The following is a 17,028-nucleotide window of genomic DNA, read 5'->3' on the forward strand; positions in this document are numbered from 1 at the left end:
CCCATTTGTAACCAGTAATTAATCGAAAAATGAACATTAAAGTTTTCTACATCGCCAGGATAATCGTACATAGGGGCCACGTGCCCAGTTTTCTTATCCCATTGTCCATGATAATCATATGTCATAACAGCAATCCAATCTAAATATTCAGATAATTGAATGACTTCAGCTCAATGACCAATTGTTTAAAACCTTCCTTTTCGTCGGGGCGACCTTTTTTGCAGCCAACTTGCCAACACACTGGATATTCCCAGTCCAAGTCCAGGCCTTCGAAACCATATTTTTCCATGAAACTAATAACGTTTTTTGTAAAGTATGACCTAGCAGCTGCACTTCTAACAAGCCGAGTGTATTTATCGCCAGCCGAATCATTCCAGCCACCCATAGCTACATTGACTTTAATGCCTCTGGAACTATACGTTACGACGCGCTCGTTGAAATGATTATCTAAGTCAGCCCACGAATCGTGAGGCTGAATAGTAAGAGTTTCACGATTTAGTAAGGCAAAACCGTAGACAATGTGGGAGCATAAGTGGGCATCAATATCTTCAGGTAAGTATTTACCTCCATTTTGGCGATACCAAGCCCAATTAGTGAATAGCTGGGCTGAATGGCAGGTTTCTATGTGAGATGAGTGGGCGGCGATGATGTGGTGATCACGACATGCTTATGTGTTGTAGGTGTCGGTCTAGACTCTAAAGGTCCATTTTCCATTCCATCTGCTGGATGAATTCCTTTTTAGCGAAATTGTAGTGAGCACGAAACTCGTTTTCCGACTCCAATAACTGATTAGCACTTTTCTCCTCCAGTTTATAATGACGAAGGGACCGATCACTTGAGCTTTGTGAAACCATTTATTTATTCTTATTACAGTTCTATTGGAGAAATATTTGCTTGTAGCATAGAAGACACGTTTACAAATTAATTAATTTTCCATTTCTGAAATTTACAGAAAATTATATTTCAAAAAACACCACAACCAGCTCGGTTTTAAAAAATCTTTAAAATGTATTCGAAAAATGAAAGAAAAGCTGAGCATAAAATGGAAGTGATTATAGAAAATTATGTCACTTGATATGATTTAAAATCAAGTAAGAAAAGTATATTCGGCTGGAACGGAATCTTTTACATCTACAATCATCGTTCTAAAAAAGACTAAAAAGAAAAAACATGAAAAAATTACACTTCTCTACTCTTTAAAACTGTGTAGTTGTGGCTGATGGTCCATTTTTATGCAGAAAATTATATTTGGGGTTTGCAGTACACGTGACACTGTGACATGCTTCGATCGATTTCGTCCACTTTCAATATCAATCTGTGTACAAGAACTTCCAATGTGCTAAATTTGAAGCTTAAATATTCATTCTTTCCGGTCACGAGACCCTTAAGTCAAATCAGAAGTTGGTTCTGGTCATCTATATATATATACTCTTATTAGGTGTCTGAAGCTGTTTTTCTGGATATCGCAAACGTCCAAATGACAAAATGAACATATGAAAGCAGCCCTTACCCAATACGCGCTCATAGTTCATAGTTCCGTGTTGGGCGACGATTTTGAAAAGCGTGCCACCGGACTTCTATTAAACAAGGAACGTCCGCCCAAACCTCTCCTCAAAGTCGCAGATAAAATTCAATTAAATGGTAATCTATTGGACAAAGTAAATGAAATGATTATCGACGGAGGTAGTGTGTTGACTGGTTGCCCATTACAAAAGAACCTAAAATGGTAAGAACTAAAACTGAATTCTGCAATATGTTCGATATCAACACACAGCAGCGATCATGATGTATTTATATCTATTTTTTATGCATTTATGTGTTTATTTATTATTTATATTATATATTATAAATTTTTGTCTTTTTTAAAAGTTCATCTGAGAAAAATTCTCGATTATCGAAGCGTTGCAATTTATTGAAAACAACTCTGCGCTCTCTCTATTCTCTATTAAGGGCAAGAGCGCCTGAAACCAATTTAAAAGCTCCGGCACAATATTAATGAATGAATGAATGAATATTTTGACTCCCATATTTTTTGGGACGAGTACATTGTACGGCGATTTAAATCAATACGATAATCCATCATGATGATTTAATGATGTTTAACAACAAAAACATCTTCTTTTTTTATAACATTAATTTTATTTACAAGCAACAAAAACGCAATGCTTGCTATCGTATTTATATTATTCGGGAAAATTCCTTGTTAAATAATTACGAAGGCTTCATAACTATGAAGCCCATAATTTTGCTAAAGGAAGCAAACAGATATCAACGTATCTGATAATAAATAAATAGTAGGAGCATTTTTCTCTTTGTATGTTTGCCATTTTTTACTTACTTTATTACTGCTTTTTCCTTTCGCTGTTTTTCTTATTTATTAAAAGCAACTCTGTGCTTTCTTCATTCTCCACACATGGCACTTTTTTTATAAACTGTGTAAAGGAAAAAATCACCTAACCACTTTCTGTGAAACAAAACAAATTTGGCAAGCGCAAAGAGAAATTATTCGAATTGAAAAATTGAGAAATTAAACAAAATCTATCACAAAAAAATTAGATGAAAAATTGCGAAATAAAAATAGAAAGACGCATCTACAGTTCTGTTATATATGTCGCAAATTCTGGGTATTAAAATTGTTAACCAAAATATATTAATAGTATAGATAGAACATAAAATAAGTTCAACGAAAATAAGTGCAATGACTGGTAAGTGCATTTTTTATTATTTATAATTTCATTTTTTGGCAAGGAGATCCATCTGATCCATCGTGTAGTTTTTCTGGAAATCTCGACGGTATCTCTAGTTGCTAGCAATAATTAGCATTAACATAGAACAACTTTTCAACTATTTTACATATATATGTTGTGAGGACCCAAAGTCGTCCCTCGTTTTGGCCTCACGGGTTCCCCGTCTCTGGCTGGGGAGAGAAGAGTGCTAGGAAGTAAGATAGCATAAGATAGGATAGGCATAGGATAGGTATAGGATAAGAATAGGTTAGAATAGGATAGGAGAAGACTAATATAGATTAAGAATACATTAAGATAGGATAGTAATAGATTACGAATAGAATAGGGGTAGAATAGGGTAACTTTAGTTAGTTTTTGTTTAGGGGGTCGACGCTAGACACTCGAGGAGAGTGGTTCGTTTTCCCTAGTAAAGTCAAGTGTAACCGAAACATAGAATCATATTGAAATAAAGAGTCTCTGCAAAATAAAAATATTCTTGCGTTATTTCCCTCAAATTCCCTGGGCCGCTGAGCTGCCACAGCCTTTGAGGAAAGGGACGGAAACGTCCTCGCAATGTGTTTTGATTGGAAGTAGTTTTCTCTTTTAAATTAACATAATGAAAGGACCAACAAATGAATGCATGAAGGAGTGAGGGAGTTAATGTTTAATTTTAAAATAAATGTATTAATAACACCGTAATAACACCAGCGATATGGGTTTCAAATGGTTGGGAGCTTAGAAGGCGACAAGCTAAGTGTGTTATACGTTTGGACCAGTTGTACATACAGAGAAATCTGCCGCATAACGTATATCTATTGTACACCAGCGTTCATATTGGCGACATTACAACTACAAACATGTGTGCCGCCACATTATTTAAATTATATTAGGCATTCCTTTTTTAGAATCTGCATTAAGAGTGGAGAATGCGTAATAGATGCGCAAACATATCAATTATTGTTATTGCATGCAGATTGTGTGCAAAAGAAATGGAAAGCAACAGTTAAATGCCGAAAAATAGTCTGCACATTCCTTATGAAATAAATTGCTGCGTAACAAAACGTTTAGTTGATGTAAGATAGGATAAGATACTATAAAAGTTTAGAGTCAATCTTTTCCTTTTTAAATGGACAATCCGAAGTATGTCATATGTTGTACATTTATGATGCAAATGTATTGTACTTTGAATACGAAAGCGAAAACTTGTTCGAACGCATGAAGCAACCGTATGCTAATATAGGATGTCGGTATACTATACCTCATTTGTGTTTTATTCAATAATTACTTCGTACATTAGTGCTTCTAAAGGAAAATTTAAATAAATGATAGCACAGCTAGTACCTAAGCAAAGATTAATTCATTTGATATAAAACCGTGTCATATATGTAATACAAAAGTCGGAAAGTAGCTACGCCTTTTTTGCAGGCATATATATATAAATATATACCTATATGTTGAGTATGTATTTCTATGGACATATGTGCAAATTCTTTTATATTAATGACCTTTCTGTCTTTAGCAGAGATAAGACGATCCGGTCAAAAAGAAGCGCCTGTTTGTGAAAGACAAAGTGTCTTGGTCAACTTTTAATAATGCTATGTAAGTATGTTCACTGGAAGGTGTGATGAAAAGAAAAGTGAAAACATCGACAGAGTTGACCAGAAAATTTAATTTTTTTTATATACCATGAAGAAACATCTTTTTGGATCTTCAGTTTTTTAGCGCGTCATGACATTCTTTACATATTTTAGACATATTTTCCAAAAAGCATAAACGCGTACCAAAGCAACTCGACCAATGGGTAAAAATTGTAAATCGTGATGATTAAGATGTCATAATTAGTTTGATAATATCGACCAAAGCCGCAACAATAATTTAGTTTTTTTATATATTTTAATGTTTTTTTTTCAGTTCTCTAATTATCTAAGTCATGCTTTAAAGCATCATGTTTATGTTTGGTTTATTGCATTTGTTAAAATGTGAACAAATCGTTAAAAGCAAATATATTTAATTCCCTGTTAACCACTTGCGCGAGTTCCATATTAAAATCATTAAGTAGCCGTTATATGCTATCGGAGGTAATTAAAATATTTGGCCATGTTTTGCATAGATATTGTCTTTTATTCATTTATGTAATATTTAAATGAACGCAAGCGCATGTAATACAATTGTAGGAAAGCAATAACACACATACGTATAATACGAAAATAAACTTTATTTTCTGTTTGGATTTAGATTTTGACAAAAATGTATTTGTTGTTCAATTGAGTAAGCAGTGGAGTTTTGCTTGAACTGGCTTTCGTTTAAATAATCCTCCATTTTGTCACTGCTTTGACTTTTCCCAAAAAATTTTCTGTTTAAATCTTCACGCATGCAGTTGCACTTATATATTTGCTTATCAGTTTATTTAATTATGTATCTATGCAGCATTGATACAAATAAATTCCTCCCGGTTTTTCATAAATTTAGAAGTGCAGTAAAAGCTCCTTATTCGCGCTTCCCTTATTCACGGTTTCACTATTCGTGGATAAAAAAAATGCGACCAATTCCCATATTCGCGGCTATAAATTTCTTTATTCGCGGTTTTTGAGAATGTAAACAAACAAAATGAAAGGAACCTTATTACTCAACGGATAAAGAATTGCTGCGAAAATCCCAAATCTAGTTCATTTCAACCAAGTAATTTCCCCAAATAACAAATTGCCTAAAGAGGGAACAACTAAACACACACTCCCATTTAATTAAACTGATTGTTCTATATATTTGATTTTTTTTATATTTTGTCACCTAGGAACGTATCCTCTCTAATCCCATATAAATTACCATTCCGCATTGGTGGTATCTGTATTCGCGGCATTTTTATGAAACGTATCCCCCACGAATAAGAAGATTTTACTGTACTTTGTTTTAAAGGAACGGCTTTGAAGGCAACATTTTACAGCGCCCATCAACCTGTAAAGGTTCCTTTAAAGCAAATCTGTTTTGTAGAGGTTGATGATAGCTCTATAAAATAGTTCGCCGTGTTTCCAAAAAATTCCAAAAATTCCATTAACAGTTATAATTATTATTAATTTGAAATTTACATTTAATTTTATTTATAACTTGGAATTATTATTAACTTGAAATTTAAAAAATGTAAAATTTTTACGTAAATCAATTGAAATTAAAAAAAAATTGATCGTTGTTTTATTTATATTTAATTTGACAATTTTTTATTATAATTTTTTCTTTACATCACCATAGTGTTAACAATTTACCAAAAATTTTACATATCTTTGCATAATTGGCCTATTTTCTATTCTATTTATTTTCAGGTTCATCTCTTATTATTTATTATATCACATTTTATATTTTCATATTATATTACTATTATAATATTATTTTTATACAAATCTGGACAGACTATTTAGTGAATTATTGAAAGAATACCCCGATTCGTGAGACGGTGATGGATGTAGGCTATGCAGACTACTGTCTAAGAGGTTAACCGACCGAATGACGGTGGAAACTGGTCAGTTATTGACAGAGTAGGATGTTTTGAAAAAAGTTTATGCAATTAGATATAGTTAGAGAATGGTAGATAGAAGATGGGCGGTCGGACAAGAATCGCAGAATACATTTGGGGCTGGCGCGAGCGGTAAAAAAAATGACGGGCCAAATACGTGACAACGGAAATGTACGGATTGAGACTGACAGCGAGGGCAAGGTAGGTTTTCCAGGATTTGACGAAGCAGAAAGCCTGTTGATACAAGTGGGAGGCAAAATAGAAAGGTAAGAAGAAGCGACGGACATGCAAGATATAATAGAGGTGACAGAAGAACCGACTAGGGTGCTATGTGTAGAGGATAGAGTAGAAGTAGAAAACCTCGCTAATTTTATGGATCAAATTTATACGGCAGGACCATAGACATCGGTGCAACCGAGGTTGATCCGCGAGATTAAACGGCTTCAAGCAGAAAACGAAAACTTGAAACGGCGCCTCGAAGGAAATAAACGCCATGAGACGAACGAGCACCTAACAGCATAGTGCCAGTAAGAAGGAGAAGTAAAAGTAGTGCTTTAAATACAGCAAAGCAAAGGTAATTGAAATATTGTATAAATACCGTCTCATACACAGAAAGATTCGCTGTATGCCAAAGATAAGTGTGCATTTACGCTTTCTGTATCAATTATTAATTTGCTTTTATTCCATTTCAGATTAAAAAAAAGCATACGCCTGCACTATCGCTTCAGCGGAATGCGATACTTCCGTAGGCCAATGGTAAGATTGTGGTCATCTTTATATATAAAGTTTAGTAATTACATTAATTTACCTTTGCGGATATCAACACACCGCTCACTGTCAACCAGCATACCGCCATATATTTATTTATTTATCTTATCTTATGTATGTCTATATTATACGCATTTATATTATACATTTGTATTATATTATATTAATAAGCGGGGCTTTATTTATTTATAAGTTTTAAGTTACGTCCATAATGGTGTAGGCTTACCGGCGAGCCAGCCATTCAAAACAATCGGCAACGCGCCTATCAGAGTACCCCAAGGGTGATGTGAAAATCGTGATAAGCGACAACAGTATTTAATAAGATTTTGATGCAAGTATGTAATATGTACGTACATGTGGTTGCAATGTTCTTACTTTTCATTAAGTGGTAAAGGCTTTAAAAATATGTCAATTAGCGCTTAATAAAAGAATTGTGCTCTTTATTCACCACGGATCTGACTTCGTGAGTGCATTTTGCTGTACATGCTGGAGGGTTAAAAAAAGGTCACTCTGCGCGGTGCGCAAATGTTAAAGTGTTAATAATGTTTAGTGAGGTTTCGATGTTTAATTCTGCTTAATTTTGATATGTTTAACAATGTTTAATAATGTTTAATGATGTTTAATAATGTTTAATAAAGCAAAATATAAAAAAAATTAAAAATTTGGAGTTGACCCAAACTTTTCGAAAGGTTTATTTTGAAAGTAAAAAAAAGCAGCGTCACCCACACCATATTATAGAGCGTGAAAATTCAGTTCTTTTGCTTTTTTTATCTTTTTACAATTACGGTGATGGATGTAAAAGATTCTATCACGACCTCATATAATGTTCTTACTTGTTTTCTTATTTTATTTTGTTTTGTCGTATTTTCACCATGGATTGGTATTAATAAAAATGTTGTTCTGCGGTTTTGCTTAATTTCAGATAGCCAAACTTGGATAAATTGGAAAGTTTTTCAAGTTTTGAAAAATTCGGATAAAGCGAAAAAATTTAGATAAGAATAATTTAGTGTAAAAATTAAGTATAAATAGTGCCAAAGAAAATAAAGAAATTCAGTTGTGATCAAACAATTCAACTTAGCGTTTAACTCGCTGAAAATACAAGGCGTTCAATCCGCCTGAAGCATAAAGATTAGGGATTTTCTTATGCCGAGACTTATTGGCATTATAAAAGACGGAAAGACTTGGCGCACTGAAGCCGAGCAGCTTAGGGGTAAACTACGTTCCATCATTAAACATCATTACATTCATTACACCTTAGTTTATTCTTTTGATTCTCTAAAACGAGGCATGAATAGAGCCGTTTCTATCTTTTTTACAATCACATATGACTGGGCTTCCAAAACTTATTCAAAATTGTAAACCGAACTTGAAAACGAATTCATCCAAGATGGAAATTTTCTTTTGCACTCCTAACGATAGCGTTTGCATCGGTGACCACGACACCCCAAACTGAAAAGAAAAAGAGAATGCAATTAGACAATGTTTCAATTATTCAAAAAAAAAAAACTGTTTTTAAAGTATGTGGACAAATTATTCAAATTCATTTTCGCGCTGCTTATATAAAACATCATAAAACCACATAAATTAAATTTTTACCAAGTAATCTTGAGTATGTAAAGCCGCTTTTAGTGAATTTCTCTTCAATATCTTTAAGACGACAGCGTATTTCTGGCACGGAACCCTTTGAAATTTGCTAGGACTTTCCACAAAATTCTCTTGAACAATCGTCTGCAAAAATAACATTACATTACATTTATTACACATTAAATTAATTGACTCGTTGACACATTTAACAACTAAATAAACACCATTTGGAAATTCCAATATCACACCTATATCCATGAGTATGGGTTCTTTCGGAGTTTACTTACAAGCTGCTACGTGATGTTTGTTTAAAAAATGCACTAAACTAACTTTTGATTACAACAAATAAAGTTTTTATAAAATGTCTCACCCTTCTACGCATGAAATCTTTTCCAGTTCACAATCTGCAAACATAAAAAATTAAAGTTAGATACCAATAGGAAATTAAATAATGGATTGCGGAATGCCATCATACATCTCATCTTTCATAGAAATAAGAGCATTTTTTATAAAATTATTTATTTATTTGTTTAAAATATGAAATAATATAAAAGCCCTCGATGTCCTTGTTTAATTATATTTAATGTATGTATAAATAAATAAATAGTATACAATATTATTATTAAAAATCAAAATTACTAACTTTATTCGTTTGTAGTATTGGAAATTTGAGATTATAATATTTCTTAACGAAACTATTTTTTTTAATATATGATTTATACCTTAACACTTAACTATTAGATGTTGCCTAAAATGCGTGTATAAAAATAATAAAAAAAATAATTTGTTAAAAAAAAAACTTGTAAAAATATGTGCGAAAAAAAAATTTTAAATGTAAAAATATTAAGTTTGGAACTTTTTGCTTTTATAAGACGAATATACAAACCCAATTTTACTTGCGTTTGACAAAATTCTATCTCTCAGTGTAGAATTTAGGTTGCTGTACATTTCGTATAAGTGTCCCCATAAAAGTGCTGAAAATAAAATTCTATCTCTCAGAGTAAGAATTACTTTTCGATACATTTCTTATGAGAGATTCTCATTCTCTCATCTTTTATCGATGGTAAGTGAATATAGGGTTGTATTTTCTTAGTACTATCAGTTATTGCTGTGAGCAATAGCATTGAAATTTACAACAGCAAGCATGCAATACACAGCACTAGCTTTACAAAAAAATATTATTTTAAAAATCGAAATGAATATGTATCCAAAATTAACAAACTCAAGACGAAAATTTAAAAAATTAGCTGAAGAATTGATCGGGGTCCATGAAAATAACAATCCTAGTTAACAATTATCCAACTTATCTTGCTCATTACTTATTCAGCGGTTAGAAAGCTGTACGAGCTCCTCATGTAAATTTAATGATATGGCCAGTTACGGTCTGCGGTATGTGGTGAAACAAATGCAACCGCAACACTTTGTAACGCCCGTGCGAGAAAAAGTTGAGTTAAATGCTTTAGAATCAGCAGAATCATCAGAAGTCTCGTCAACGGTCTTTGACGTTGGCGTTGCTTTGCAAGGCCTTTGCAATAAATGTGTGGCGGTACTTGTTCCATAGAGTTAAGCTAGAAGTTCAATAATATGACAAAGAAACCTATTGATATAGACTTTGGTGAAATTGCTATAGCGCTTAAATCTAAAATCTGCAACGTGGGGTCTTTAAAGCTGTGATAAAGCGTGATGAATACTATCCTGCATGGATCGGCATTTTTTAATAAAGGGCAGCGAAAAACCGGTAGCTTCAATATAACTACTTTTTTAAGTGACAATGTAATTACGTGTTTGGTAAATTTTTGAAAGTTAGCACTGAATGAAAAATAAAAACAAGCATCTGTATCGTTATGAAAATAAAGTTTAGAAGTTTTTATAAAAAGAAAATTTTAACAATTTCGCTTTGATATTCAGCATTTTTTGATTTTTTTTTTTTGGTTAAATTGCTTTTAATAAATTATTCTCGCTTGACATTATATCGCTACATTCACTTACTATGTATATAAAGTCCATTCTAATCGATGGTTTCAAATCTTATGGCGGACAAATAGAAGTTCATGGTTTTGATCCGGAGTTTACGGTTATTACTGGCTTTGAATGTATAAAAAGCTCAGATATATTAGATTCCATACGTTTTGTATTGGACATTATGAATCTGGGGCAAACGACGAGCACTTCGTTGAAACATTTAATTTATCAAAATGGTCAAGCAGATATAACCAAAACCACAGTAACTTTGATATTTGACAATACAAATCCAAGCCAATGTCCAGTAGGTTATGAAAAGTGTCGGGAAATATCAGTACGACGTGAATTTTCGTTAGACGGTAAAGATAAATATTTGATTAATGGCAGAACGGTGCATCGTAAGAGATTAGCGAAATTTTTCACATCAATACGCTTGAACATTGAAAATCCGAACTTCCTAATAAGAAACGAGTGCATAACAAAAGTACTAAATAAAAAGCCAACAGAGGTTAGTTGCAAAAGCAATTGTATTTTTACAACAGACTTTTAATATATTTTTGTTGTTCGTTTATTAAAAAAGATTTTAGCAATAATTGAAACAGCTGCCGGTATAAATATATTAGAAACTAAGCGGGAGACGGCAACAAAGCTCATTGAAAAGAAAGACGCGAAAATCCTTGAAATTAATACCCTTTTACGTAATGAAATTGAACCTAAACTGGAGAATTTAAGACGTGAAAAATCGGCTTACATGGAATTCCAAAAAATTTGTCGTGATATTGAATGTTTAACACGAATTCATATATCATTTTCTTATTTAAAATATAAAGAAGCTTTAAAGTCGACTGAGGTCAATAGGGAAAAATTAAGCGCCGAAATTGATGCTGCTAGACAACGTATAGCTGAAAATGAGAAAGAACGTAAAGAGATTAAAGAGAATTTTAAAGAATTGAAAAAAATAATTGACCAAACTAAAGGAGAAGAGATGAAGGAAATCAAAGTTAAGCTGGAATGCGAGTTAGGGAATAAGGGAATTGTCGAAGGCAATTTGAAAACAAATCAAAATATTATTGATCAAGAAGAAAAGAAACTGAAAAGCATAGTGAAAATGATGGAAGATGATGAAAAATCGCTTCAATTGAAGGGGAAAGAAATGAATAAACTTAAGAAAATATTTCAGAATTTAAAGAAGATCGATTCAGCGGATACCTTAGCTTATGAGGATGCTCGAAAGAAATACGAAATAGTTATGCGGGAAATTTCAACTAATCAAGATGGATGTTCACTGCAAGATCAGGCGAAAACGGAGATAACGATAATGTCTCAAATGAAAATCAAAGATATCGATGACAATTTACCGGACGTCAAGAGCGAATTGAAAAAAGCCGCCGAAGCTATGAAAAAGGCTAACTTGAAAGCTAAGAAATCGCGTAACAACTGGAAGAAACATAAACAGGAATGCAATATTCTGTCTATTGAAATTAAATCCTTACAAAGAGATATTACTCATGCAAAAGAGCAACGTTCCAGTTTAGAGAGTAAACTCGCGAAACTAAAAGCAGAGCAACAGGATTTACGTAATAAGAACGCAACTGCTACAGCAAAGATAACTGAATTGCGGCGTAAGGTAAATGAACAAAAGGACAAAATCTATTCTCAAAATAAAGAACTTAGGTGTGTATATAACAAACTCAAACAGGTGGAAGAACGGCATAAAGAATTGCACTTAGAAATCAAAGGAAAAGAATCCGAACCTTATAAGGTGGGCTCGGACAGTAAAGATTTACTTCAAAAGATGAAGAATCTTTCAACAAAATATCCCTGGATTAATGAAGATGAAGAATACTTTGGCATGAGAAACTCCCGTTATGATTATTGCAAGGAAGATCCTATAGAAGCTGCACATAAATTGATTGCTATGAATGAGCAAAAAGATCAAATGGAACATAGCATTAACCCGAGAGCTACAATACTCTTGGCACGCGAGGGCAGAAACTATCAGAAATTTATAAGACGCCAGAAGATAATTGAACAAGATATAAGTAAAATGAAGAATGTTATTTGTAAAATGGATGAAAGTAAGCGAGAGAAAGTTGAAAAAGCTTGGATGGTTATGGATGGAAATTTGAATAATATTTTTAGCACCCTTTTGCAGGGCGCACAGGCGCGTCTAAATCCCGTTAAAGATAATGATCAATTAACCGGGCTAGAAATTAAAGTTGGCTTCAACGGTATATGGAAAGAATCACTTGATGAGCTTTCTGATACTGAGCGGCCTTTAGTGGCTCTATCCTTCTTATTAGCACTATTAAAATTCTCCCCAACTCCATTATGCATTCTTGATGAAATAAGTGCCGCCTTAGATACGCAGAATATAAGCAATATTTTGAAGGCCCATTTCACTTCATCGCAATTAATCATTTTTCCTCTAAAGCAAGGCAGTTCCATCAAGTGTGCTGCATATAACTAAATTTTAAGAATGACTGCAAGCTAAAAATGTCGTCAAGGACAAGCAAGCAAGACAAAGACAACAAATTCCTTCTCTTTCTTCGAATAATTCCTTTTAGTATTCTTTGTGAGATTTAAATGGGAAAAGCAAAAAGACCAAATTATAAATATATAAATGGCTAAACATAATGCATTTTATTGCGAGCGTAGGAAGCTAATTAATTGCATTAGTCTTCTTTTATTTTTAGGAACGCAAATATCAAGATCGGGGATTACGGGCAAATGCTTCGCAAAGCAAAGATGCGCCCGTCTGCACTTTAAATTCTCACCCAATAAACGCAAAGTTAACGAATCAAATGTGAATGCAAATAGTGACTCAAAAGTTTAGAAGTAGTCGCCAACTTCAGTTTACGCTGGTGTACAACGGATAATAGCGATCTTCTGCACCGAAACAGTGCAGATTGACTTGATATTTTTCTTGCACAGACAGTGGTCAGTGGTCGTTATCCCTGGGGGATTAGCAAACAAATAGTTTGAATACCGCATCCGGCAGCGCCTACATTTCATTTCATTTGGTGACAGACATTGTCTGTCCAGCCCGGAATTCAAAATGATTACGCGCGATGGTTTTATTTTGTTTTACATCTCAATCTCACACACGATTATAGTTCGTTTTACGTCTCAATCTCACACACGAACTATAATCAACCGTAGGCGTAAACTGCATTAAATATTATTAGTAGAAGCGGATTTCCCCTCCTGTGAAATTAATATAAAAAAATTGGCTAATACAATAACCCCAACAACTACCACAATTACATGACTCGCAGTACGTTATCTAACCATTATATGTGTGAGACTTCCTTTCTCTTCGCTTCTTACTTAGAAGTAACGGTAACAGTTGTATAAATGTTGTAAAAAAATGTAAGAACATTATAGTCGGGCAAAGCCGACTATTACTCGTTTTACTCCGCTTCGCCTAGCACAATTGTTCGCCCGTTTTGGTAATCACACATTAAAATTTGCATATTATTTTCATGCAAGAACATACTTTTTGTGGAGGCCCGCTGAATGGCCACAAGTTAAGTTTGCACGTCCTACGTCATATGACTTTCCATCATAAAAAACTAGAAATTAGACTTTATTTCCATATAAAGGTTTGCTTCTCACGATAAGCCCTATATGCATACTATGGACCAATTTTCTTTATGAAATGTTGAAAAGTAAGTCTTTTTCTGAAGGGCGATTATTCATGAGAAATCCTATTTGGAGTGGAGTCGAAGAAGTAGGTCTATGCGGTTGAAATTTGGTCCACATTTTATATATTACTATTATCAAATAATAAAAAACTCACGCAAGTAAAAAATAAAAATACTTTGCAAAAACAGAACTTTTACCGGGTGCCAGTGATTTATTAAAATCGTCCTCATCGTAAGTCGTCGGACGCAGGGAGAAGTGTTCACAAACGCCATTGAATTGGCCGAAGAGGAAATAGAAGATAGTAGTGACAATACTTTTGCCAGTGCCTTGTATCGCAGTCCAACAGTGGAAAACACCGATTTGATTTCAGTCGAGGATGATACTCCTTTGCTTTCATTTGAAGATGAATCACAGCCCATTGAACATTATCCAATCAACAAAAAGAAAAATTCCGAATCTGTAAAATATGTAGATAATTTTCTCGAGTCCTACATAGCCGAAGATTCAACAGAAGAGGCTAAAGAAGCCAATGAATTGCACACCATGACAACAAAAACTTTATCTGAAAAGAACTTATTAACAAAGTCAGGAAAAGATGCGGTGCGAACATAAAACTAGACGGAATTACCTTTAAAGAAGTTGAGGATCTGCGCAACATGGATGCATTGATAGCTCGAAGTAGCTAGATTGCCACTATTACATATATCAAATTTATTTTCCAATCGTAGTTAGATCAAATTCAGTATTTTTTCATTACTTAAGCCATTTTCTGGTAATTCAAGATTGTAATAAAGTTTTCCACAACTTTTAAATTTCATTTTTAAAATTTTGATTTGTTTTTTATGCCGTACAGAAAGAAGTTTTGCATATATGTACAAGTAAATAAAAGTATACAAGTATATACAAGTTTGACGCCAACACTTGTGTTGTGCCTACATTGACAATACAAATCCAAGCCAATGTCCAGTAGGTTATGAAAAGTGTCGGGAAATATCAGTACGACGTGAATTTTCGTTAGACGGTAAAGATAAATATTTGATTAATGGCAGAACGGTGCATCGTAAGAGATTAGTGAAATTTTTCACATCAATACGCTTGAACATTGAAAATCCGAACTTCCTAATAAGAAACGAGTGCATAACAAAAGTACTAAATAAAAAGCCAACAGAGGTTAGTTGCAAAAGCAATTGTATTTTTACAACAGACTTTTAATATATTTTTGTTGTTTGTTTACTAAAAAAGATTTTAGCAAAGATCTGTAGAAGAAGCTGGAATGACTTATGACTTTCTCACCAACCTAATACTCAACCAAAGCATTCAAAACTAGTGCGATGGGAAAAATTAGGGGAAGTCGAAAAGATGAAAAAAAGAATTATGTCAATATGCAGCAATCACAGCAAATTCAAAATTCAAAATGTTATGAAAAACAAACAATAAAAGCCATTTATTTTAAAGTTGAAATATATTAATCAAATTGTTTTATTAAAGTGGTAAATGGTCGTTGCCAAATTATGGATCAATTTGTACACAAAAATATATCAGATATTACATATTACATATAACTAATTAATTTTCTTAATACCCATCAAGAAACAATAATTTGAAACCACATGTGTGGTATGTAAAAATTTTTTGTAAAGCAATATCGTAGGGAACCGATCGTTTTTTACCACTTGGAAGTTCTTAAAATACATCGAAATGTCATTAATTAAATAAAATGCGAAAAAATAGCAAAACTAATTTTAAGGAAAAAAGATATCGACACGTTTTTAAATTCAAAAAAAACCAGTTCCGTTGCTTTTACACAATGTAATATAAAGTCGTACTTATTTCTTTGAACTAGTATAATTACGACTTAAGCCCGAGAGCCGCCCTCTCTTCGGTCTATTGACGCCTGGTGTACTAGTCGTAGTCTCAATTTGTCGCGAGGTTCTTTCCGGTGTCTCACAAAGTTGGGGGGATGGCCTATAATTATATTTTGGGTTTAATGACAATGATAAAAGCCTTTTGCGACACAGCGTTGGACCAGCTGATGCAAATTTGCTGTTGCTGGGAGCTTCGTCCAATTTTATTTCTTCGCATATCGCTTGCACGTCTGTTTTTTTGGCTATTTGCGCACTGCTGTTTCCAGTTTTTCCAAACTTGGACTGCATACTTTTAATCGACATTCGAGCTTTTATGTCTTTTAGTTCAGTTTCATAATTCGTTTCTTGCAAATTGTCTTGAAATTCTCTTAAAATATTTTGCACGGATCTTTTGCTCTCTTCCGATATGGAGATTGTTTTACCATTCGCTGTTTGGAAACCAGCAAAAACAAGCGAACTTTCCGGATTATTCACCTTGCCCACTTCATCTCGATTCACTTTCCTTTTCATTTCTTCCGTTTCGTTTTTATTAGAAATTTCACCTACGCCAACTGCGTCTTTATCTACTCCCAACTCCGGCCGTTCACCGCTAGCTTTTTGGGTTATCTGCTTATTTACTGGGAACTTAGACGTATGGGGAAAATATATATATATTTTATTTTCAGATTTAGGAACGACTTTGCAACGGGATGCCCGCCAGGTCCCCCCAAGCGCACCAAGCGCGCCAAGCGCCCCAAGCGCTGCTCCGAAAAAAAAAAAAAGGCGCCGGCGCAAGAAACGAGGGGCGCCGTTTCGATTGGAGACCACAGATTTACGCCACAAAATAGAGCGTCTGAGGCGCCGCAGAAATAATTATGGCAACTCAAACACCTCAAACAAACGGCGCAGAAACCGAAAAAGCAAACAAATAAATATCCAAATAAATATGTAATGTGGCATTCGATTTTACCCTATTTTCAAAAATAAAATG

The 17,028-nt window shown here is 33.7% G+C and overlaps 1 protein-coding gene and 1 pseudogene across 1 annotated transcript; one reads left to right on the top strand and one right to left on the bottom strand.

Moving 5' to 3' along the window:
* Positions 1-50: 50 nt before the first annotated feature.
* Positions 51-5,583, bottom strand: LOC119641584 (annotated as a pseudogene).
* Positions 5,584-10,573: 4,990 nt separating this feature from the next.
* LOC119641551 (structural maintenance of chromosomes protein 2-like) lies at positions 10,574-14,805 on the top strand. The gene is made up of 3 exons (XM_038040292.1): positions 10,574-11,053; positions 11,126-12,996; positions 14,430-14,805. The coding sequence occupies exons 1-3, from the start codon at positions 10,574-10,576 to the stop codon at positions 14,803-14,805; spliced, it is 2,727 nt and encodes a 908-aa protein (XP_037896220.1).
* Positions 14,806-17,028: the final 2,223 nt, after the last annotated feature.

This window comes from Glossina fuscipes, unplaced genomic scaffold (genome assembly GCF_014805625.2).
Source record: "Glossina fuscipes isolate IAEA_lab_2018 unplaced genomic scaffold, Yale_Gfus_2 154, whole genome shotgun sequence".
Lineage (NCBI taxonomy): Eukaryota > Metazoa > Arthropoda > Insecta > Diptera > Glossinidae > Glossina > Glossina fuscipes.

Excerpts from the sequence above, each read along its gene's own strand:
- LOC119641551 (XM_038040292.1), top strand. The coding sequence starts at position 10,574 with ATGTATATAAAGTCCATTCTAATCGATGGTTTCAAATCTTATGGCGGA. Across the intron at positions 11,054-11,125 it reads TAAATAAAAAGCCAACAGAG|ATTTTAGCAATAATTGAAAC; the intron begins GTTAGTTGCAAA and ends TTATTAAAAAAG. Across the intron at positions 12,997-14,429 it reads AAGCAAGGCAGTTCCATCAA|TCGTCGGACGCAGGGAGAAG; the intron begins GTGTGCTGCATA and ends CCTCATCGTAAG.